General features: G+C 50.2%; 1 protein-coding gene across 7 annotated transcripts in view; it reads right to left on the bottom strand.

Annotated features, from left to right (window-relative positions):
• Positions 1-24,256, bottom strand: part of TBCD (tubulin folding cofactor D) — a 203,592-nt gene that overhangs the window by 47,382 nt on the left and 131,954 nt on the right. For 5 of the 7 annotated variants that reach the window (XM_058561977.1, XM_058561973.1, XM_058561974.1 and 2 more), the window contains 7 exons: positions 23,867-23,896; positions 18,659-18,744; positions 12,535-12,615; positions 7,862-7,935; positions 6,118-6,235; positions 4,507-4,567; positions 2,901-2,923 (listed from right to left, as the gene is read on the bottom strand). In XM_058561977.1, coding sequence (XP_058417960.1) covers positions 2,901-2,923; positions 4,507-4,567; positions 6,118-6,235; positions 7,862-7,935; positions 12,535-12,615; positions 18,659-18,744; positions 23,867-23,896 — 473 coding nt within the window. The remainder of the gene's footprint in view (positions 1-2,900; positions 2,924-4,506; positions 4,568-6,117; positions 6,236-7,861; positions 7,936-12,534; positions 12,616-18,658; positions 18,745-23,866; positions 23,897-24,256) is intronic. The other 2 variants (XM_058561978.1, XM_058561979.1) reach the window with 1 other exon arrangement.

Here is a 24,256-nt window from a genome sequence, read left to right as displayed (position 1 = left end):
ATGCTCTGGTTCTGCTTCCTTCCTGCCAGTGGGGGGATCTGTGGGTCACACAGATACAAAGCTCTCGTCCTTCCAAGGCAGGGAGGTTCACTCCAGAGCCGGGGCCACTTCCCAGAGAAGATGGAGGCCACAGCTGGAAAGGTCTGGCGCTCTATCCCAGCTGCACCGAGGTCACCCCTGAGCCCTGGATGCTGTGCCTGACAGGAGTTCTCTGCTCACCTGGGCCTGGGGCCCTGACGGGTGGTCTGTGCTGGCAGGTGGGCCACACTAAATCAGCTCAACTCCCTGGACACCAAGGCTCAGGTGGGCCTCCCGGGGTGGCAACAGCCGTGTGTGTGGCCCCAGAGACCGCTGGGAGAGTTCAGGGCTGCCGCATGACTCCACTGGCAAGGGACAACAGGAGGCGCGCACCTGGTCTCCCTGCACTTCCACCCCCTGGGCCTTTTCTGCTGCTGCAAAAAGCCATAACCGCGAGCTGAACAGAATCACTGAGTTCTGCGTCCTTCCAGCAAGTCACTGAGCCTGACAGTGGTCTTAGGGACCCCCAAAGTCACGACAGGAAAACCATATTCCAAGGAAATAGTGGGGTTACAGTGGATATGGGAACTCAGAATGAGGGGATGTGGGTGTAACACCCACTCGCGTTCAACTGCAGGGGTGGTGTGACCTTGCTTCTGTGGTCACTGGCCGGGGCCTCTGGCCAGGACGTGTGTGTGGGTTGCACACCATGAATAAATGCTGCAGCAGCACCTGGCCTGGGCCCCACCGGAGAGCACTGCAGCACCACAGGCCACACGCTTCACCTTTCCACGGTGACCTCACTGAAGAGTGGTATTTCCTGTCTGTTCTTGAGACTCATCACTAAAACACAAAGACCACAAGCACATTTAGAATTTGTAAGATGCCAACAGATATCAGAAGCCGTCAGCTTCCAGATAAAGCTGCGCACAACAGGAGCATTCAGTTGCTCTGCGGTGGCAGTCTGCATGTGGCTCAGTGCACACAGTTCACCGTCCACTCTGAGCCGTGGTTCCTTAGTCCAGTGGAGTTCGAGCCATTTCACGGGAAAGAAATGAACACATTTTTTATATGAGGGTAAGTGACTTGCTCCTTTCTTGCTGTTAAAACAGATGAAATGCTGGCAGTATCAGAGGGATGGCCGAGAGCGGCCTGCAATGGAGGAGTTCGGCCTCTGGGGGCTCCCCATGGGAACTGCGGCAGCAGAGCCCACCCCGGGATTGCAGAGGTGCAGACCCCTCCTCACGAGCCACTAAGGAAAGCCTGACCCCAAAACGTCACCTTTGCGCCACACAGCAGAGCCCTGCCCTCCTGCCCACCCACGGGCCATCCTGCCTGTCTAGGTCCACAAGGCTCCAGCAGGTGCTTCTGGTGGAAAGTCCACTACAGCACACTCTGGAAGGAAAGAGAAGCTGTGAATCACTGCAGATGCATGTCACCTGCAGGACGACACAAATGCCGTGCCCAACCAGAGTGAAAGGACAGTCACTGAGAAAGGGCCCAGAGCCCTGGAGCGCACCTCCACACCGACCACATCCCAGAGACGCTCGCAGGATGCAGACAAGCCCTGCTCAGGCCTATGCACTCGCTCAAACTGTAAATGACAAGCACTGATTCAGAGCAGCCCCGAGTCAGAGAGGGCAATGCCAGCAACTGAACAGACCACCCAGTCGCCTCCGGAGGGGTGACCCTGGCCTTAGCCCTGGACAAGGCAGGTCGGAGATGGCCCGAGGCTGTCTGGAACACTGGAGGCAGGAAGAGGCCAAACAAGAACAGGCTGATGCTACCCTACACAGTCACAGTAAAAAGCCATTAAGAAAAATGAAAAGGCAAGTCACAGATGGAGAAAATTCTGACAAACCATATGTCTACAAAGAGCTCATATCCCAAATATGTAAAGAGCACTGATAGCTCAGTAAGCAGACAGACCATGAAATTTTTTTAATGAGCAAAAGATCTAAACAGTCACTTCATAGAAGACGACAAAGGATGACCCATCAGCACAGGAGAAGATCAAGGTCACCAATCACCAGGGAAATGCAAATCAAAGTGGCCCACAGGAATGGCTCCATTTAAGACTGTCTACACCTAGTGCTGACGAGAAAGTGGACAACTCCCACCTGCAGCCAGTGGGAGGAACATGGCACAGCCGCTTCGGAAGGTCCATCAGCATCTTAAAAACACACGTGTACCGTATGACCCCACAACACCACTCCTCGGTATTCACCCCAGAGAAATGAAAGCACACGTCCACACCAAGACTCATACACTAGTGTTCACAGCAGCTTTACCCCAACAGCCAAAAGCTGGAACAGCTCAAATGTCCACCACCTGGCGCGCAGACAAACACAGCAAGCACATGCACACCACTCAAATACCACACAGCAGGACACGGGGACACACCACTATATACGCTGCAACACGGATGAATCTCAGAGACAGGACACGAAGTGAAAGAAACCAGACCCAAAAGACTTCACAGTATGATTCCATCTACGTGAAATTCAGAAGAGGCAGCGCTACGATGACAGAGGGCAGACGGCGGGCTGCCTGGGCTGGGAGGAGTGTCAGCCACGCTGGCTGCTCTGTCTCGGCTGTGGCCACATGACTGTCTGCAATCACCAGGACGAGCCAGCCTTATTACACGTCAAGAAACCTCAATAAAGCTTAAAAGTTCCAACAAGACTTTCATGTCTCTTGACTCTAAGTGGCTCTGACCCCCGCGCAACTCAAAGAAGTGCAGTACAGACATCAGTGAGGACGATTCAACAGAAGCCCCACAACTCAGCGGCTGAGAAGCGTGCAAGGACCAGCCCAACCTTACTGACAGGGTAGTTTTTACAATAAGACACAAATAAGAACTTCAAGTTTGTAAAGCTTACCTGTATAACTGACGGTCGTAAAGCTAAAAATAAAGAATTGAAAGTTCTTTAGTTATGTAAGTTATTTGGGTTTTTAAGACAACACAACAGGTATACAACATTAAAGAGCATCAAACTGAGAACAAGGGGAAAACAGCACGGGTGGATGTGGCTCGGCTGGGCTGGTTTCAGAGGCGACTGCGAGGCCTGAGGACGGAGCCCCTTCACTCTGCGCGGGCCCCTGATGGGTACTGTCTCACAGAACCCTCACGATAGCCCACCGGTCCCCCTTCCCCCTTGGGAGGCAAACTGAAGCACAGAGAGGAAGAAGGTCTCCAGCCAGTGAAGGGAGCTGGCACTGACCTGCGTCCTGGCCCCAGGTCCTATTCATAACCATTCTCCTAGACGGCCTCTCGGGCAGAAAACTAATCATCCCAACCCAGCTTCTGACCATCCTTTTTCCTCTGAAGAACTCAGAAGCGCCTCACAGCATCACCACTGCCATTACAGCTAAAACTTCCTGATGGTTCACCCTGTGCCCAAAGCGCCACTGGTGCTCTAAATGCAATCTTTAATTCCCGCAAACACTGCAGGACATGACGCATGGCTACCCATATTTCGCAGGAAGAAGCCGTGGCCCAGAGATTCTCTGAATCTACACTACTTCCAGCGCGCCACTCGCACACTGACACAGTGGTCCTGAGAGTCAGAAGTGAATGCCAGGCTCCACTTTAAAAGTGAGAAATAAGTAAAGAGACTGAATGGCTTTGCAAAAATCACAAAGCGAGTTAATACACCAACAGGATAAGGGTCTGAGATCAAAATGCTATATTTTTATATAAAGAAGAAAATCTTGAAGAATACAAAACTCCACTCAGAACAACAAACAGTAAAGCCATTTAATTCCGAGTGATTCTGAAGTTTTCCTATACTATTAAGACCCATAGTTTATACTTTACCCCTTTTAACAAAGTCACAGAAGCCTTTGAGAATCTCAAAAACACAGAAAAATGCACACAACTTCTCCCTAGAGAAGTGCACTGACAAAATCTGAGTGTAATTCAGACTCAAGATTCCTGCCTTAGAGGCAGAGTTGGGAATCAAAGGCCTTCGTGCTTGTTCTGTGCGCCGTCTGCATGAGAACAGGCCGCATCCACAGCAGAAGGCACAGAACACTCCCCGAGCAGCAGAGCTCCTGAGGGAGGAGTGCAGTCAGGCACCACAGAAGGAGGAGAAGGACTGGACACGAGAGCTGAGTGTTATCTGCAACTTCTAGACCGCACTGGCCCAGTCAGTCACCTTCTGTCTCGCCCTGAGGACACTTTGGCCACATGAGAAGAAACTCTGAGAAGCACACTTTCTCAGAGATTTCCTCCCATCCAGACAAACTCATAAGGCATTGGCCACAAGAGAGAGAAGCCAATGAAGAGAACTCCTCTGAGCGGATGGAGCCCAGGTTAGCCAAGAGGCCCCAGGACTGGTCCTCAGCGGGAAGCTTTGTGGTCATCAGACCCCAAGGCTTCAAATGGGGCTGAGGAGGGTGGAGAGAGCTCGAGAGGTCAGGCAGACACTGCCCAGGCTCCGTGAGGCCTTGAGAAAGGGGCACGCTCCGGCGCTGCACGCAGACCTGCTGGTGAATCTGCTTCAGGCCCTGCACCACCTTCTCGTCCAGGTCGTCCACGACGGGCCTGCAGAAATGCAAACACAGCCTCTGAGAACTCGAAGAAGCAAGCACTAAGGAAGCCCGCGGCTCAGCATGACCTGCATTTTGTGGGCGCCCATCGGCTCCCGCAGATGCCTGCAGGGGATCCCCACAGGGGCGTCCACTCAAGGGGGTGACGAAGGACCTTCTCTGTAAAGCTCCGACCCAGGCAGCAGTTTGCTGACAACAGAGACAGTCCTCTGATGAGGACGGGGTTCCCTCAGACCTTCTTCTTCTTCCAGGGGTCCTTGAGAGCCAGGACCCCTGGGGACGGGGGGCACTTGAGGCCCCAGGGGACAGGGAGCAGCCGAGCTCACAGCTTTGGAAAAAGAGACAGGATCGGCTGCAGCTGCGGTGAGGGCCTGTGACCAGATGAGAGCTGACAGAGCAGCCTCATCACGGCCCTGGTGGGGTCTGCTCGTGAGGCTGGCCCTCAGCTGGCACCCAGAAACCCGGATTTTGGGAGGGGTCCCACCGTTCCCTAAACGATGAGGGTGACTCTCTGTGCCCAGACTGTTTGTACAAACCATGGGGTTTATACTGAAACCTGCTTTCCTTCTGGGAGCCCGAAGTTTTGGTATGTGCTCGGCAGAGGGAACCCACATGACCAGCCCCCCATAAAAACCCTGGGCACTGGTCTCTGTGACCTTCCCTGGTGGGCAACACCTCACATGTGCTGTCACACTCCGCACTGGCAGATTAGGTATGCCCCGTACAGCTGCACCGGGAGAGGATTCACACCTGGTCTCCCCTGGACTTCTCCTCAACCAAGAGGAGCACTGCTGTGGCACCAGGTCAGATCCTCGGCCTAGCCCACAGGGGCCACTGTGCCCCCACAGGATGCCCTTCAAACAGACCGTGGTTGTGAGCCTGAGTCTGGGGTGAAAGACGACCAGACCCCGGGGGCCCCCTGGTGAGAGGAGTGGGGCCACCAGGGCATCTCACTGTCCTGCCCCCAGGGAACCACCCAGAGCGACATGACATGATTTAGTTCTTCTCACGCTGAGTCCAAGAACCAGGTCACAGACATTACGTGCGTTGTGAGCTCTCTCCTCCTCTGAGGAAAAGTAACAAAAACCAAGCAGCTGCTTCACAAACGTTCTCACACATGGAACTTCTCAAATGACCCTGCATCGTGTGCTTATTATCTATACAAAACTTCGCCAACTGAAAAAGTTCCTGGTGGAAACTTTTAAATCTATATTCTCTGATATTTTTAAATTATTAAAAGGGACGAACAAAGACTACCGAATATATGAGCTACTCAAGGCCATCTCTGCCTTTACAGTCTGACTCACTAGCCCAGAAAGAGTGAGGCGACCTACAGGGACAGCTACTCAACACCTGTGGCCATCAGAGGCCCCTGCCCAGCTTCCCGAGAGAGGGCGGTGGGTCCATCAGAGGGCGCGACTTATCAGAGGAGAGGGGACCACTGACAAACCTCGTCAAATAAAAGGCGGGGACCTGCAGACTCGAGGCATGGGTCAAACAACAAACACGAGAGCGATGGGGTCCCACAGGAGAGTGGGTACTCACCTGTCCTCCTGCACCGCGAGTCTGGACAGGCTGTGGGCGACCTCCGCACAGGCCAGCACTGCCCCATGCCGCGTGTGCAGGTCTGGACTCCGCGTCATCGACAGCAGACGTGGGAAGACTGCAAAGGACAGGGGCGGGAGGACACGAATGAGCACACAGGATAATTTGTCAGATGAGGATTCAGGATCCAAAGAGAGAAACGTGCCTGCTGAAAGTGATCTTGTCAGGATCATTATCGCAACACCCAGGACTTGACCTGAAGTCGCCAACATACCACGCTCCTCCCTCGGCACTCAGAGTGAACGGGAACCTGACCAAGGACATCTCTTACGCCCCAAACAGCACACGGTCCCCGGGTCTCCTGGTCACAGGGTGGGTGACACGAGTCAAGAACAGAGAGCAGGGAAGAAGGAAAACAGAATGTTCCTAGGTCTTTCGTGTCATTAAGTGGGCAGAGCAGGACACAGGCCGAGCAGAGGGCGCTCCAGTCCACACGCGGTGCATCCCAGCTCAGGAGCCTGCTCTCTCCTGCTCCAAGCAGAGGCAGCCTCCGAGCCTTCTGTGCTCTAGGGACAGAGAGCAGAGTCACAGAATCCTTACAGCTGGTAGAAAGTGCAGACGAGGAGCCACATCCGCACTGGCTCTGCCCCACCAGCCTGGGGAACGCACAGTGCTCTGAGCCTCACCCTCCCCAGATGCACAAATGCAGCAGAGGGCGTAAAAGCAGGAAGAGCCCCCACACAGGCCCTCAAATGTGGCAGCCGGTAGCAGTCAGTGTTTAAGAATTGGGAAATTCCTTAGCCTGGGGCCGTCGACACTCCCGAACTGGGAAGAAAGGACAACGTCGAGCACCCCTTCGTGCAGGCAGCAAAGACTGTAGATTAAAGGTAAGTAAGGGAGCGCCACGCGAGATTCCCAGAGTAAGTGTAATTAACAGGCCACAAAGCTGAAAGGGCCCTTAGGAACTAACAGGCCCCAAATCTCCATTTAAAGTCCCAGAGAGTGTGAAACACACACCTAAGTAAAATCAATAACTCTAAGTGAAGAACTACGATTAGACCACTAGTGACTCACTCTAATAAATGTCAGTGGGAATAAGTATAATTTTGAGAAATTTGTATTGTTCCCTACATTTAAATTATTCCAAGTAGAAAAAACACGATGAAACACATGTAGGTTCTTTCCTCAATGATAACGAAGTGTAATCAGTCCAGACTTGTAGTCCTCTTCCAGGGTAATTCCACGCTGACGCACACTTTGAGGCTCTAGTTCAAGCCGGTCCCATCAACGTTGGCAAATCCAAAACAGCAGGCTACCCCCACGGCCAGGAGCCACCCGGGAAGCCAGGGAACAAGCCTATTTTTCAATATATTACATTATGAATTATTTCGCTTGTTCTTTTAAAAAAGGGCTTCTTCTGAAGTACGCATGATACATAACACGCTCCATCAATGCCCCGCTGTGACCGGCACCTGCTCCCAGGACACACAGACACGGCATTCACAGTGTCTGTCCTCACAGAGGCTGTGGCAATTGGCTTGTGTTCTGTCCCAATTAAGCACGGACCAGTTCCACACACACTTCTCAGCAAGGGAGAAACACAGCGGTTTTCCAGCCCCTAGTCCTCGACACCAGCAGGAGGCCCATGCTCGGCTTCCTGCTGTGTGTGCGTGCGTGTCTGCGGTGCACACGTGTGCGTATGTGTGGTGTGTGAGGCCTCTGCAGGATGGCCGAGCACACCTACCGTGAGTGGCGCTGTACTCAGGCGCTCGCTGGGCCAGGTTACCCAGTGCTTTCGCCGACAGCTCTCTGATGACCCTGGGGGGCGGGGACAGACAAAACTGTTAGTTCCTTCATTTTGATGATTCTAGCTTCATACAACTCATGAAAAGAGAGGACAGACTGTACACATGAGCTGTCAACTGGCCTCTTAGTCAAAACCACTAATGCAAATAAACACAAATGAACAAACAACTAACCTCTGATGGTAATACAGGAAGAGAGAACTGACCAGAACAAAGCGCTATATGCAGGCCTGTTTCAGGACACAGCCGCCATCCCCAAGGGGCTAGATGACAAAGCGTGTCTCCAACCACCCACCCTAAGATTCAGAGATGCCAGCACTGGGCAGAACCATGGGGCATCGTCACTGTGAAGACTGCAAAGGTTGAATATGAGGAATTTCATATGGCTCAAGCTACAAATATGTCCAGTCAAAACACATTTGACATGTTCTCAACACACAGAACAGGAGCCCCAGGACTGGCTAATGAGCCCTGAGTTCCCTCCCGAGCCCACCAGGGGCCAGCCAGCATCTGATCAAACCGAGAGCCCCCCAGCCCCCCCGGCCCCCCTCAGCACTAGAAGTCAGGAGGGCACTGGCAAGAGCAGGAAGTAGTCACTACCTTAAAATAATAATTAGGATGACTACAGAACAACATCCGAACAGGATAAAAATATTAAGGTGGAAACATGCAAAGAGTGGTATCTGTATTTTGATTATTAAACATTCCAAATACATAAGCACTAGAGTGACACATGGGAGGAAGAAAGCAGATGCTGCAGTAGGAAGACCCCCCTGGGCCCGCCCCAGGAGTCTCAGCGCCCCGTCCTGCCTAGGCCCTCACTTCCAACAGTAAACAGCGAGCTCCTCACGACAGGGATGGCTCCTGTGCCGGGACACTCAACACCACGTGCCCATGCCCACGGCACCAGGTACTAACTGCCATAAGGCTAGCCAGACACGGTGGTGCCCCTCCCACCCTTCCATACACAGTCCATCTTCAGGAAGCCATTTCTGAAGCATGAGTGATTAATGGGTCTCAAAGCAGAGACCATTTATTTCAGCAGGAAGAAATCCCAAGTTTGCAAAGTGGGTAGCCATCCTAACGGGCTAGTTACACACATCATTTCCAATTGGAGCCACTCTGAGCATAAGCTTTCTCTATCTAAAAATATTAAATTTATCATCTAAACCTAAGACCTAAAACTATAAAACTCTTAGAAGGAAACAGAGGGGAAATCTTTATGATGTGAGATTTGGCAATGATCTCTAGGATATGACACCAAAAGCACAGGCAACAAAAGAGAAAAATAGATAAGCTGGTAACAGATAAATTGGACTAATTTAAAATTTAAAACTTCTGTGTATCAAAGGACACAATCAACAGAGTGAAAACACAACCTATGGAATGGGAGAAAATATCTGCAAATCATGTAACTGATAACAGGGTTAATGTCTAGGACATATAAAGAACTCCTACAACTCAACATTAACAACAACCAAAACAAATAATCGGATTAAAAAATGGGAAAGGACTTGAGACATTTCTGCAAAGAAGATATACAAATGACCAAAAGGCACATGAGAAGATGCTGAACATCAACAATCATTAGGGAAATGCAAATCAAAACCACGATGAGATGTCATCTCACACCCAGTAAGATCACCACAATCACAAAGACAGAAAGTAACAAGTACTGGTGAAGATTTGGAGAACTGGATCCTTATGAATTGCTGATGGGAATGTAAAATGGTGCAGCCGTTAATGATAAACAGTATGGTTTTTGAGGTTCCTCAAAGAATTAAACATAGAAGTGCCATATGATCCAGCAGTTCCACTTCTGGGTATACACCCAAAAGAACTGAAAGCAGGTCTCAGAGATATCTGCACACCCGTGTTGATAGCAGCACTATTCACAACAGTTCAGGGGTGGATGCCACTCAAGTGTCCATCAATGGATGAACAGATGAAGAAAATGTGCTATGTACATACAGTGGAATATTATTATTCAGCCTTAAAAAGGAAGAAAATCCTGTCACATGCTACAAGCTGGATGAACCTTGAGGACATTATGCTGAGGGAATTAAGCCAGTCACTAAAGGACAAATACTATATGATTTCCCTTACATGAGGTTCTTAGAGTCATCAAATCCACAGAGACAGAAAGTAAAGTGGTGGTTTTCAAGTGCTGGAGGAGGGGCAAAGGGGGAGTCATTGTTTAACAGGGACAGAGTTTCAGTTCTGCAAGATGAAAAAGTTCTGGAGATGGATGGTTGCACAACAATGTGAATGTACTTAACACTACTGACCGTACACCTAGAAATGATTAAGATAATAAATATTATGTGTATGTTACCACAATCAAAAATTTTTAAAAATTATGTTTATCTTGATATATAAATTATTTTTGATGAGTATGTCTAAGTATCAGGAAACTTTTAAAAAGAAACCCAAGACAATGGACCAATACCTCTTAAAAATGTATACTATTAAAGTTCATGAAAATTCTGTAAGGCTCCCCATTTTCCATGAGCCATGCATTTACCAGAAAGTTGGAGAGACCCTATTTATGAACTTTTAGCTAATCCAGGCCAAAGACAGACAGAAAAAGACAGAAATATCTCTATCTCTGAAGAATCATAAAATAATAAGGTCATAATCATGCTTTGTAAATCCTAACATTCTAGAAAATGCTAGCTGGTGTTATCATGAGGATCTTCAAACCTGACTGAAAGTAGAACTAGACAACATTTTCCCTCCATTCTGTGATTCAGACATCCTGAAAACTTCCAGGTTTTTAGAGCTTATTCTAAAAAGATTTCCATAAAAAAAAATATTTAATAAAATTAATAACAAAAAAAGCCATGAGAAAAAAATAGAAAACAAATAGCAAAATGACAGGCATAAGTTGAACCATGTTGATAATTACATTAAATGTGAACGGACTAAAGAGCTCACACAAGAGGCAGAGGTTGTCAGACGGCATATAAAAGCAAGACCCAATGGCAGGCTGTCTCCAAGAGAAACAGACTGAGAGAAGACAGGCGGCAGCCATGACAGAGCTGAGTCGCTGGGGCGGGGCTGACCTGAGGCCCGCAGGCCAACCTGGCCTGAGGCCTCTTTTTCTAAGGACCCAAGCTAAGAATGATTTATACATTGTTCAAGGGTTGTATAAAGAAAAAACAATAAAATACATGGAAGTGACTTAAAATATTTACTCTCTGGACTTTTAAAGAAAAAGCTTGCCAACTCTCAAGCTATAACAATATCAAATTACACTTTAAGACAAGAAATCTAACATGAAACAAAGAGGGACATTTCATAATGATAAAGGGTTGATACATTAGGAAGATACAAAAATTACAAATGCATCCGCACCTAACAAGAAAGCCCCGCCCAAACACGAGGGAACTGACAGAACCGAAAGAAGATGCGGACATCTCAGCAGCGCTGGAGATCTCAGGAGCTCAACAGTTTAGTCTGAGACCACAGGTGATACATTTGCAATTTTGGTTTTAAATATCCTATTGACTGAAAAGCTAGTGTAAAAGGCAAATTAACTAATTTCTCCCGGGTTCGGTTTATAGGATCTTGGCTCTTAATTATGAGAGTTTTTGGTATCGTATCAGCAGTTAGCCATCAAACGTCAGACACTTGCACAAGTCTCAGGAAGGTCACCAGCAAGGAAAGCAGGAGAGGGGCTCCTGGCAGGTGGACCGCCCAGCTCGAGGGGCACCGAGATGCTTCTGTTGTAGAGGTGCCCACTCGCAGAGAGAGCCCACCTCAGTGCATGTGCCCCGCACACACTGGACCCTTCACCACACGACAGCAGTTAACAGACACTCTCAAGGCCTTGGTCCTTGCAGAAGCTGGAACACATTCCCCAGCAGATCAGAAAGAACTTTCAGCAAGGAACACCCACCTTGAAACTGGGATTCTACAGTCCAATCGAACGAAGCTACTTAATCCGTGGGCAGGTGCTGTTCCTCAGACCTGCCATCTGCATCCACAGCCACACCAAGCCTCCCTACGAGAACATAATCTCACCTTCCCAGAGGTGGCAACAGCAGCCAGGCTGATACTGTTTATGTTCTAGATTACACTCGGAGCCCTCCCCTTTGAAGAGACACATTTAACTGCCTATGAAATGCTAACATACCTTGAAACTGCCACGTAATTAGGAAAAAGCTATGCAAGTCTGCTCGGCTGCCAGGAGACAAGTGAGAAGATTACAGACCAGAGTGGCCACACAGAGCAGAATCGGGGTGGGAGGCTGTGGCCATTGTTCCTGCAGCCTAAGTTCCTTCAGTCCTCAGGAGGCAACCTGCCCTCCATGACACGCCAACACAAGAGTAGCCACGTGGGAACATTTACACGCCCAAGAGAATTCACTAAGGTCTCCAGAAGCAAAACCGGAGACAGACTATTAACCAGCACATCACACATGAAGACCGGAACTTATGCTACTTCTCAGAAGTTATTTTAAAATATGAAATCTACAATGAGAAAATATACTCAAGACTTAAAGCTCAATTTAATCTCTCCTTTGGAAAAAAAAATATGAATTCTTATTTGACAGATAAGCTAATAAAAGACACAGCTATTTAGACAAACACAAAAACGCAAAACGTACCCATCCCAGTGGTTGATCTTCTTGGCAACCAGGTGGTCGACCATGGGTCGTGTGTACTCAGGAAAGCCGGCAATAAACATGCTGAAAAAGACAATATTTGGAGATGGTGAGCATGCGGAGGAACAGGAGCTCGTACGCATCACTTGAGAGAATGTACTTTCAAAAAACAGTTTGGCAGTTTCTTATAAATACACAGAAAAGCCCTTTTAAGTATTTATCCAAGAGAAATGAAGATATACGTCCACGTCAAGACTTCTAAGTAATTTTTCACAGCAGCTTTATTGATCAGAGCCAACAACTCAAAACAACCTAAATGTCTACAACAGATGAACTAACAGATAAACTGTGGAACAGCCACAGAAGAGAAGACAACTCAGCAACAGAGGAACCAGCCACCAACACACAACATGCCCAGAAGCCATAAAGGAAGAGATCAGCACATTCAAACACATAACCAGAGAAGAGAAATGTCTGCCAGGAAAAATACACCATAAACAAAGTGAAAAGGTAAAAATATCTGCAACTGCTACCACAAGAGACTTCCTTAAAATAAAGGAGTTCTTCCAATCAGTAAGAAAATACCACCAGAGACAGTTTATAGAAAAGGAAATAGATGTCGCTCAGACACGTGCAGTGAGGTTCCGCCTCATTCACAAGGGAAATGGAAAGAAAACCTTTGTCCATCTGTCAGACTATCAGTCTAGGGGGTTGGCAGCCATTGTTGGAAGGATCTAGAAGCATCCTGGGGGCAGCATTTTGGTGTAGCTTCTATGGGCAGCGACTGGTATCGTCCAGGAAATTTAAAACGTAAATACCCTTTGGTCCAGCAATTCACCTTTTGTTAATTCATTCAGATATAACCACACAGGTGAGAAATGATTTACACAAAAATATTGACTTCACATGGTTCATAAGAGCAAAAGACTGGACAGATGCCAACGGCCAGGAGGAGAGACCTGCAGGTTACACTATACATACAGATCTGGAACGCTCCAACGACGCTTCACAGGACAAAGAGAAAAGCGCCACATGGATGTTGCATGTAGCATGTTGTAGATGTGCTCTGCCACGTGTGATGAACACATGGCGCTCCTTCTTATTTCTGACAGCTGAATGTCACTATCTGACCAACCCGCTGCTGGTGAGCACTTAAGTTGTCCCAACCGCATTCACCATGTGCCGCCACTCGGCGTGGACGGACAGAAGTCAATAGACCTACACACGTGACGTGAACCAATTCTCTCTAGAAGACACAAGAAGCTGGCGACAACCCCAGGATGGAACCGGGAGGAACCAGGGAGGAGAGTGGAGATACGGTTTTCCCTGAACTCTCCTCTGCACCTCCTGAATTTTATACCACACACATGTATTACCTATTCCAAAAAATGCACTTTTACACTTCATGCCTCTGAAATGCCCAACACTCACATATGTCTAAGCTGCCACGCCATCCACATAGCCCCGCCATGGACTTAGCCATCACCCACACGTGTTACTCGGCAGCTGAGAGATGGCACAGTGAGCCGAGAAGGGGGAAATACTATTTTACACAGATCCTGTGTGGGCACATGTGTGCGCAGACACGCAGTGAACACGGGTGTGGTGTGGATATGCATGTGCCATAAGTTGTGAGATCTGGGAGAGTCGAGTCAGGGAAAGTCTTCGCTCTGGATACAAGAGAAAGAAAAGCAGAGGATTCTCCACAAGCAGGTAGGACTGGGAGCCCCTCTAAAGGCGGTGAAACAGCCTGTGAGACAGGCAGGAGGAAAAACAGAAGTGGAGCCGAGACATGATGCCCAGTCCTGCGTCACCGAAGGGCCCCTGGTGCCACCCAACAGAAAGACCCGCCCCAGGCCAGTGTCCCAGAGCAGAGCAGGATTCCAGAGCAGCAGCAGAGAAACGACCAGTGGCCTCAAGGAAACAAGCCAAGGGAGGTGGCCGCCTGAGTTCTAGGCCGAGCTCTGGTACCAACCAGTGGCTGACGTTGGAGAAGACGTTCTGCTGGAACCAGCAGCCCAGGCAGTGCCCAGCACGTCCGGAGCACTCAGGTCTGCACGGAGGCCAAACTCGAACCAAGCGGGGAGTCCGCCAATGGGCAAAAGGCGAGGACAGCTAAGGAGGGCAGGTGACCGCAGAGGCAGCAGGGTCAGGAGGCAGGGCAGTGGATGACGAGACTGCAGACAGATGACGGGGTGGGAGGGAGGGGTAAGGGGAAGGCTCTACGGAGTCCAGGACAGTGAGAGCTGGACTAAGGTGACAGCTGAAGGAGAAGCAAGATGAGGACCGTCTGAGGGCCATTAGGAATGCAGACGTGACAGAATCAGGTCACCCAGCGGATGTGGGAGTGAGTGAAGGAGAAGCAAAACTGAGCTGCCGCGGGCGGCGGCCATTTACCAAGTCAGGAGACAAGACAGGACACAGCTCTGGGGGGTGCCCGAGTTTGAAGAGCTTACAGGACAGGAACGTGCAAGATTGTCACAAGCAAAATATGACAAAATGTGTTTTAAGAAGGTCATGGTTCTGCAGACGTCAGAAATCTGTTAAGGAAATTTACAACAGTACTAAGATAAACCAACAAGAAATGCTAACGACTGCGAGTTACATCACGACAGAAAACAGCCCAGCAGATGGAAGGAGCCCCCTGTGTTCACATGGAAGGTCAAAGGGCCATCAGCCGTGAACGGGAGACAAGCCACGGGACTCCCACTCGAGGATGCCACTCGGTGGACGACTGGCACTCAGGAGCATGAGGAATCGATGCTGCCAAAATGAAAGGACAGCTCACACACAATTCCACCAACTGGAATTCCAGAAAAGGTCAACTCAGGGACAGACGGTGGCTCAGGGGCAGCCGGGGCACGAGGGGACTTCCTGGAGTGTCTGCAGCAGTGGTGACACATCTGCCAAAACCCACGTTTTAAACTGGTGAATTGTACTACATGTAAATTACACGTAACAAAAGAGGTGTGCAAAAATAAAGCTGAGTTTTTAAAAAAAGGTTTTGTCTTGGGAACACACGGGGTACTGAAAGGACAAGCCTCAGACTAAGGGAAACTATGTGCAGATCGTGCCTCTGAAAAAGGACTTATATCCAGCATATACCAAGAATTCTCAAATTCTCAATAAGAAGAAAACAACTAACCCAATAAACAAATAGGCAGAAGATGTGTCCAATGAGCCCATGAAAAGATGCCCAGTGTCCTCAGTCATGAGGAAAAAACACTGCGAGAGCTCCTCCTGCACATCACGAGAACGGCTCAAGTTAAAAGACAGACCCACCAAGGGCTGGCGAGGACGTGGAGGAACCGGAACTCGCCTGAGGCCAGTGGGCAAGAAAATGGGGCTGCCACGTTGGAAAACCATTTGGCGGTTTCTTAAAAAATAAGGATCGAGGGGCCGGCCCGGTGGCGCAAGCGGTTAAGTGCGCGCGCTCCGCTGCGGCGGCCCGGGGTTCGCTGGTTCGGATCCCGGGCGCGCACCGACGCACTGCTTGGTAAGCCATGCTGTGGCGGCGTCCCATATAAAGTGGAGGAAGATAGGCACCGATGTTAGCCCAGGGCCGTCTTCCTCAGCAAAAAAAAAAAGGAGGAGGATTGGCGGATGTTAGCTCAGGGCTGATCTCCTCACAAAAAAAAAAAAAAAAAAAAATAAGGATCGAGCTGTCGCACTCCTAAGTATTTAAGCAGATAAGTGAAAGCACAGGGATGTTCATGCTGCTTCATCTGTAATCGCCCCAACAGGAAACACCCAGATATCCCTCAAGAGGCAAATGGACCAACAGACGTGGTCATCCATACAGTGGGGTACTGGTCAGCAACAAAGGAGCAAAGGAATTGTTAACACACACAGCAAGGAAGAACCTAAAATAGTACGCTGAGTGAAAGAAGCCAGGACAATAAAAAGGGTGCACGCCATATGATTCCATTCACGTAACTAGAAAATGCAGACTGATCCGAAGAGACAGAAGAGACCAGGGTTGCCCCGAGGAAGGGCGCAGGGGAACTTTTGTGGGGATGGGACTTTTGTTACCTGGGTTGTGGCGACAGTCGTACACGTCAGATTTATCAGCATGCACACATTAAATACATGCCCTTTCCTGTGTGTCATCAGCACTTTAACAAAGCTTCGGAAATGAAAATAAAGGTAAGAACTGTCTGCTGGCCCGCCCCCGACATCCGGCTGCTTCCAACCATCTCCGTCCCTATGTGTGTCGGAAACTCCCGTGTCCAGAAGGATCATCTAAACATCGGGTGACGCATCCTCTCAGACGTGCTGGGAGCCCCTCACGTTCAGCCTGTGCCGCTGAGCACCTGATCTTCCCCAGGACCCACAGGCATTCCCCCTACCAGTGTACCTGCTGCGGGTGACCCGGACACCTCGGCTCTCGAAGCCCCTCCTTGACAAAGCCCACTCGCTGCATCAGACCCACTCTCCAGCCCGACCATCCCCCACCTTGTCAGGGCCACTGACCTTCCCCCGACCGTCCCCGGCCTCGTGAGAGCCCTATCTTCTTGCCTCCAGTTACCAAAATGTAGCCAGAGTGATATACAAAGTGCAGATCTGACCATCAAACTGTTCGATGACCTCAGGACAATCCACACCCCTCACTCTGGCTCAGAAGACCCCCATGCTGGGCCCTGCTGACTCAGAACCTTCCCTCGGGGGCTGTTCCCCCCACACCAGGCTCCCTCGGCACACAATTCCCTCCACCCCGCAGTCCAGGGTCGAGGGGAGAGCCCTCACCAAGTGCCTTGTGGTAACGGGGTGCAGCCACACACCCTGGTCCCCATGACCGCCGAGGCTGTCCTCACAGACCACCTCTCGTCCATACTGAGTACACAAAACGCACCGTGAGAGGACATGCCCTGAGCAAGACTTTTTGCAAAAGTCTCTACAAAATGCAGACAACAAACTACAGGTAAGTCTTAGAGCAGCTTAGAAACCTAGTGACAAGAAAAACATGCCAAGGCTAAAAACCACTAGTTACTTTACTATGAAACTCAGAGAAAGACAGCAGATTCTCCACCTGAAATATATGTTCAAATATTAACAACCAGCGAAAACAGGAAACAACTGATAAGGCACAGAAGGCCATTAAATGCTGAAGACAGATGGAAAAGATGCTAAAAATACAGACGGTGTGTTCAGTCAGATTCTCCCTGGGAAAGAGGCCAAATGCTACATTTAAAAAAAATCTGCCCATGCTGGTTATGGAAAAATATGATTTCTGCATGGTCTGCACAGCAGGGTGTTAGAGAATCTATCCTGAGGATATAGAATGGTTAATAATTAAAAAAAAACGCATTGGGCGTGAAATTTCTTCTCCCAATTTAAGGCAAATAAATTAATTCATGAAATCATACCCTGTTCGTACTGGTGTTGCAACAGGTTAATAAGACAAGGGAAGCAATTTCCCCAGTACTTAAATTATGGTAAATAAAAGTTCTGATGTGATTTCTGCAAACTGCAGTTAGGAGTGTTAAATATTTATTCCTTGACCTGATTTCTCAAATACCTCTTTCTTACTCATAAACAACCCAGAGATAACTTCAACTTCAGAAACACTATTTTACTAAAGCAGATAAAGAAACACAGTCACTTCTAATCCACAATTTCATTCTGAGAAACTCAGTACATTTACGACATCCAATAGAAAAGCCGTCACTCAGAAGGCAGTGCACACTTTTGTCCCATGGCTATTCTCTGTAAAGGACCAAGCCGCCAAGAGAAACAGCACTACTCAGACGGGACACTTTAAGAGAAAATGTTCATCTCAAGTTCGTACGCTTGAAACTGTTAACACCTCTTTAAGACATAAGCAGACTTCTCACAATCAGACCCCAAAGCTCCCTCCAGGCCACCCCCAAGCTGTTGCTGTCCCTTTGGATTAGTTTGATTTTCTAAAGTTTTATGTAAATGGAACCATGCCATATGCACTCTGTCCAATCAATGTGAAACACACGTTTCAATAACAGTTTCCAATTCCATTTTTAACTTGTCACACACAAACTATATTTACTCTTAGTGGATGTTCCAGGATGAAGGAAAAAAATGGTGGCAACCGACTTTCCACATCAAAATCAAAGAACGTTATATTAATATCGTGATAACTATTAAACCTTACCTTATGACCAGGAAGCAGTTGGATCTGTTACCAACAGCAAAGTAGTCGGCCGTGGTCAAAATATCAATTCCATGAGGGAAAGTGCCCTAATGAAAAAGTGGAAAAAAGAATGAAAATGATTTGAATGAGTAACGGCATTTCCAAAAGTTCAATAATCACATTCGCACACATTTACATTTATGCAAAGAGAAAGAGACACGATATAAACTGACAGCTAAAACTATACGCTACTTAACTGTGCTCACTCAAGAGCTTTCCAGTCCAGTGCATTCCTGACCACCCATCTTGGGCTGCACTAAAATTATCTGAACCACCATTAAAATTATTTGAACCATTAAAATATTTAATTTTTTTCAAACAACTCAAACATTGCAATTTGAAAATGTCATAAGAGACCTTTCTTTAAACCACACAACAAAAAAGACATCAAGTTTCAACAGTATTAAAGCCACTGATTCCACCCAACCTGTGCCCCATGTTGCAGAGAGCCCCAGCGCTTGCTCAGAGGAGCAGGCACCTGCCGGGTCTGTGAAACCTGGACGAGAGCCCACCTCCCACCCGGCCGTCCTGAGAATGAAGGAGGCCCCACGTGGAGGCCTGAGAGCCAACACCTAGCAGCAGACTCCGAAATGGGCAGTCGGGGAGGGGCACCCTCACCCACACCCACAGACACTCTCCCAGCCAAGGCCCAGCCCCCAAGTCTGCAAGTTACTACTGATACCACTGTCTGTAACAATATTTGAAAATCTGCAGACTAAATAAACTGTTTTCTAAAAAGATATAAATGACAAACTCCCAACCGAGGAGTGAAAGGCTTACAGCCCTCAGCCACAGAAAGGATGTGAGGAAGGCTTGGGGGACTGCCCGCCTCTGCCCTCTGGTCCCACAGGGCGTCCTTCCTCACTCCAAGAGCTAGCAATGCCCAGGGCACGAAGGAAGTGGGTGTAAGCTCCCCGCCTGGAAGTGGGTGTAAGCTCCCCTCACGCGCAAAGCAGGCCTGAGTCTGAACTCAGGCATCGATAACCTGCAGCAGCCACACTGCCACGTAGGACAACACACATTTGCTGTTGTGGGAACAATATCAGAAACAGTGGTCTGGTTCTCAAGCAACATGTAAAAGCCATTTCGTCTCACAACCCAGCTAAATGCAGAGGAGAAACCACCCCCCATCCCAAGTGGGTAGCCAGGACACTCAAGTTGACCCCGACTGCCCCAAGACACAGAGCCACTCCAGGCTGGTGCTCCTCCTCCGCTCCATCCACCGCCAGAGCCTGCCCCCCTCTAGGCCAGCATTCAGACCCCTCCTAACACCTTCTGTACTCTCCTCCATCCTGGCACCTGACCATCAAAACCTCATATCTCTGTGCAGCAACACTGTGCATAAACATCATCGTCCACACAGCTCTGAGCACACGGGCAGAGCCACCGGGTCCAGTCATGTCCCTGCGAGAAGGGATGAAGTGGACAGAGGTAGCTTGTGTTCCAGCAAGTGTCTCCCAAGAGTTTGCTGGGAGCTGGGCTGGTAGAGGTGCCGCAAACCTCTACCTCAGGCCACAGCCTGGGCTTGCTGTATTTCACTGTGAGAAAGGAGAAAGGAGGCCACACCTGACAAAGGCACCATGCGGCCCTGCAAGGTGCTGGTCCTGCAGCTGCTGTGTGGCTAAGGCAAGGGCTACGGGCAACGTCCAGAGGTGGCCCAGGACCGGGTCCCACAGAGAACAAGTGCCCACGACTCACGACCAGGACAAAGCACAGTGAGGGGTCAGGGCAGGGGCTCAGCCACCCTGCGCCACAGTTTCCTGAGCTGGAAAAGGGCAGAGGGAAGGCCTACGTGTGAGCACGCCAGCTGCACAATCGGCACTGACCACGAGAGCAGAGTCCTGGTAGTGGCGTTACCAGCAGGGTTAGACACAGAAGCTGCTCATTGCCCCTTAACCAACAGGAGGCCCCTGAGCAGAGACCACCTGCACCCGGGAGAGACCCTCTTTCCGGGAGTCCAAGGCACTCGGGAAAGAAGGGGGCCCTTTGCCCATTCTGTGGGGGGGTGTACAGAGCCATACCAATTCTGGTGTCAGGACCTGAGTCTCCAACAGGCTAGGGTGAGCCTGGACAGAGAAGTCGGTCCCCCAGCCCTGGGCCCTCCACCAAATCCCTCCTGAAAATTTCCCTGTGCAAAAGTCAGCCAAAGACAGTGTCTCGTGCTTGCACCCCTGGACTCAGAGGACATCCCATCCAGGGGCCATGGACGGCCCCACCTGCCGCAGCCACACTCATTCGCTCTCCTGCTCTGCAGCCTCGGCATCCTCCACCACAAACACATCGTAATAACCGCATCCCAAATCTGTGCATTAAAAATGGTCTGGTGGCATAGGGGTTCAGTGCGCGTGCTCCACTTCAGCAGCCCAGGGTTCACGGGTTTGGATCCCAGGTGCAGACCTACACCGCTCATCAAGCCATGCTGCGGCAGCCATCCCATATACAAAATAGAGGAAGATGGGCACAGATGTTAGCTCAGGGCCAAAAAAACGGTCTGGCCCAAACCCGGGAGTGACGCTCCCTCCCTGCAAGCGCATCCCTGTTTGCTGTGGCAAGGTCACATCATTCTTCTCCAACATTCCAGCCAAAGTGCAGGACACTGCCACAGGTAGGCGCGGGCGCACGCTGGGCCCACACAGGGCTGCACTTCTCTCAAAGGTGTGTCCCTTAAACACCCGTGTGGCTTCCCCTGACCCCACACCGCAGTGCACGCTGGCTTTACTATAAACGTCAGCACACGGAGACAGAGATGAGTTGGGTGGGGGACACGCCCCGGGAAGGTCGGCTCCCAGCTCCTCCTCTAAACTTAGACCACAGCTCGAGTCCTTTCCTGACGTCCCCTCCAACCTCCGTCCCCCACACAGGGGTCATGACTCAAATCCGACCACGCAGGAACCAAGGCAACCCCGCTCCAGACTGTCTTGATCTTCTGGACTCGGGGCAGCTCTGGGGCTGGGCTCTGCCAATGGGAGGCTGTGGGAGCTGGAGGCTGGGGCTGGGGGACTTCTCTTCTCCTGGGCTCGAACTTCGGGGGTGAGTTTGGTGCTCCCTCAGTTCAGCTTCCAGCAGGCTCCTTCCTAACCACAGCGGCCACCCTCCCTCCAGGCCTGAACCTTTGCCTGTTTCTTCCTTGTCCAACTCTTGCCTTTGGCCCTGAGCGGCACCGCTTTCTGCACTTGCTGCCTGTCAGAGGTCAGCCGTCTTTTCCCAGGGAACAGCTTTCTTCTGAGTTTTCAGGGCACACAAATTCAAAAAGTGCAGGGTGTGGATTTCAGTTCTTTTGACCTTTCCAGATTACCCTGGCAATCCAAGTTTCATTTGGACTCATTTTGGCATCAGTTTTGGCCTTAACACTGCATTCCAAACTGGACACCTCGCCTCCCCACCAGGTCTACTCCACACGCACAGTCACAGCTCAGCCCCTGGCTATTTGCAGCAGCATGGCCACAAAACCTCCAGCTACGCCCCTCGTGCTGTTCTGTCGCCTCTGAGGAAAGATCAGCAGGTCAGCCACCTGAATGGCCACCCTGACCAAGGCATGCTCCTCATCTCATCATGGCCGCCCTCTACAGCCCTGTCCCACCGGCCCTGAGTCCCCACTGACTCCTTTCTCTGCTCCCAACCCTCGTGCTGTGGGACCACTCACCAACAGCGGGCCCACGCGGTGGGAGGCACCTCCCAACCGCCCCCAGCGCCCCACCCTCCAATCTCCTGCTCCCAGCCCAGTGATGAGCTCTGCTGGGCTGGAGGCAAGAACCCAGGGGGGCTTGAGCCCCCAGGAGGATTCAGAATGCCTCCACTGCAGCACAGCCAGAGGGCCCACCAGTCACTGCAGGCTCCTAAGACCCCCACATGAGGGGAGGAGGCGGAACCGCCTATCACAGCCGGGCCCCCTCCTCAGAGGAGCACAATGTCCCAAGGCAAGCGTGAGAGAAAAGGCAGCGGCTTGCCACAGGAGCACCAACGGCCCAGGCCCTAGGAAGGAGGTTCAGAGCCATGGCTCTCCAAGTGGATCCCAGGATCGTGTTAGAAAACTGCCAGTCCAGGGCACGCTTCCAGGTAGAGAACCTAAAACAGAGGTGCCCCCAGAAGAGTGAAGTGCAAACCAGCACATGCCCCCTGGCTAGCTGCAGAACCCCAGACTGCACTTCCTTCCTGTGCTGTTTCTGGGGGAACTTCCCACCCTGAAGTGAACACAGGCTTCTGGGTTCAAGACAGCGAGGCTGGTTCTGCTTCAAGGATCCCAACAGACACAGGGGCACCTGAAGGGCAGACCTCGGGTGCAGTCCCTGTTGGCACATTCTCCTCCCAAATGTCCAGGCACAAAGTCTGGGAAGTCTTGTGATTTATCCATGGCCTCCATCTCTCAGACACCCGCCTTTCCTCTCCTTTCCTCCCTCCTGAGCGAGCCTTCTGCATGGGACTCCCCTCAGGTCCTGCAGCCTGACTCTGTCCCCTAAGTCCCAGAAGCCCATAATCACTTGTCCTGCCACTGTCATCTCCCTCTCTCTTGGCGTGTTCACCTCTCCCATTCACCCCTTCTGATCAGAGCTCAGCTCATCACCCCCCGAAACATAACCTCAGGTCCATTCTCCATCAGGCTGGCCACAGATCCCGGAAGGGGGCCATCATCATACACAGTGAATAACTAGGGGATAAAGGCCACCGTTCCCAGCAATGGCTGACCGGTGATGAGAGGTTCAGGGCCAGGGGGCGCGATGACGCTGGCAAGCAGAGAGGAGATGTGGGGTTGACAGCTTCTGAAAGCTGGCTCCTACCACACGTGGGACAGGCAGGGGTCACGTCTCTGTCACTGTGAAGCCGAGCTCCTCCACACACACCTCTCCAGTGACCACAGGCAACTGCTGAAATCAGGCAGCCCTCAGCAATGCATGAGGCACTGATTTCTGACGCATGTGTAAAATTTCTTACACATTCAAGTTTCTTATAAAACATACTATTAATTGTTTAAAACTTGTGTCAGCACTCACCTGAGTCACGTTATGAGCGAATCGGTGACCAGAAGTCACTGTGTTCAGTATTAGCTTATTCTAGGTAAATTCTTTACCCACATCTGACAAGCAAAAAGATACTAAGTTTGCAGCTTTCAATATTTCTACCTCTAGATCTACAGGAAGTTTTAGGAATCAAGATTTTAAAAAGTGACCATACCTGTCTTCCCACATTCTCCTGGAAAGCAGCCTACGGAACAGAGAGAACAAACAGCAGGTGAGTTAGGGCTGCATTTTGTTGAACATCAGGAGACAGATTCAAAACAAACAAATGACCCATGGTTTCATGCTCTTAAATAAAAGTCCCCATTGTTGGTGATCAGAGCCTCAAGCCTCATTCTATGTCCTGGTGCGTTTGAAAACCACAATTTAAGAATTCGAGTTTATAAAATCAGGCACATCCTGAAAAGCGGCCTTCAGCTGCTAACACTGAGCTCCACACCAGAGCCTCATTTGAGGCCCTAGACGTAAAAAGGGGAAGAGAGCCAAATCCATTGGTTAAATAAAAGCCCAACCCCAAATCATTATCCTGAGAATTCTGGGACTCCAG

This window comes from Diceros bicornis, chromosome 18, assembly GCF_020826845.1.
Source record: "Diceros bicornis minor isolate mBicDic1 chromosome 18, mDicBic1.mat.cur, whole genome shotgun sequence".
NCBI lineage: Eukaryota > Metazoa > Chordata > Mammalia > Perissodactyla > Rhinocerotidae > Diceros > Diceros bicornis.
This window is presented reverse-complemented; position numbering and strand designations above follow the sequence as displayed.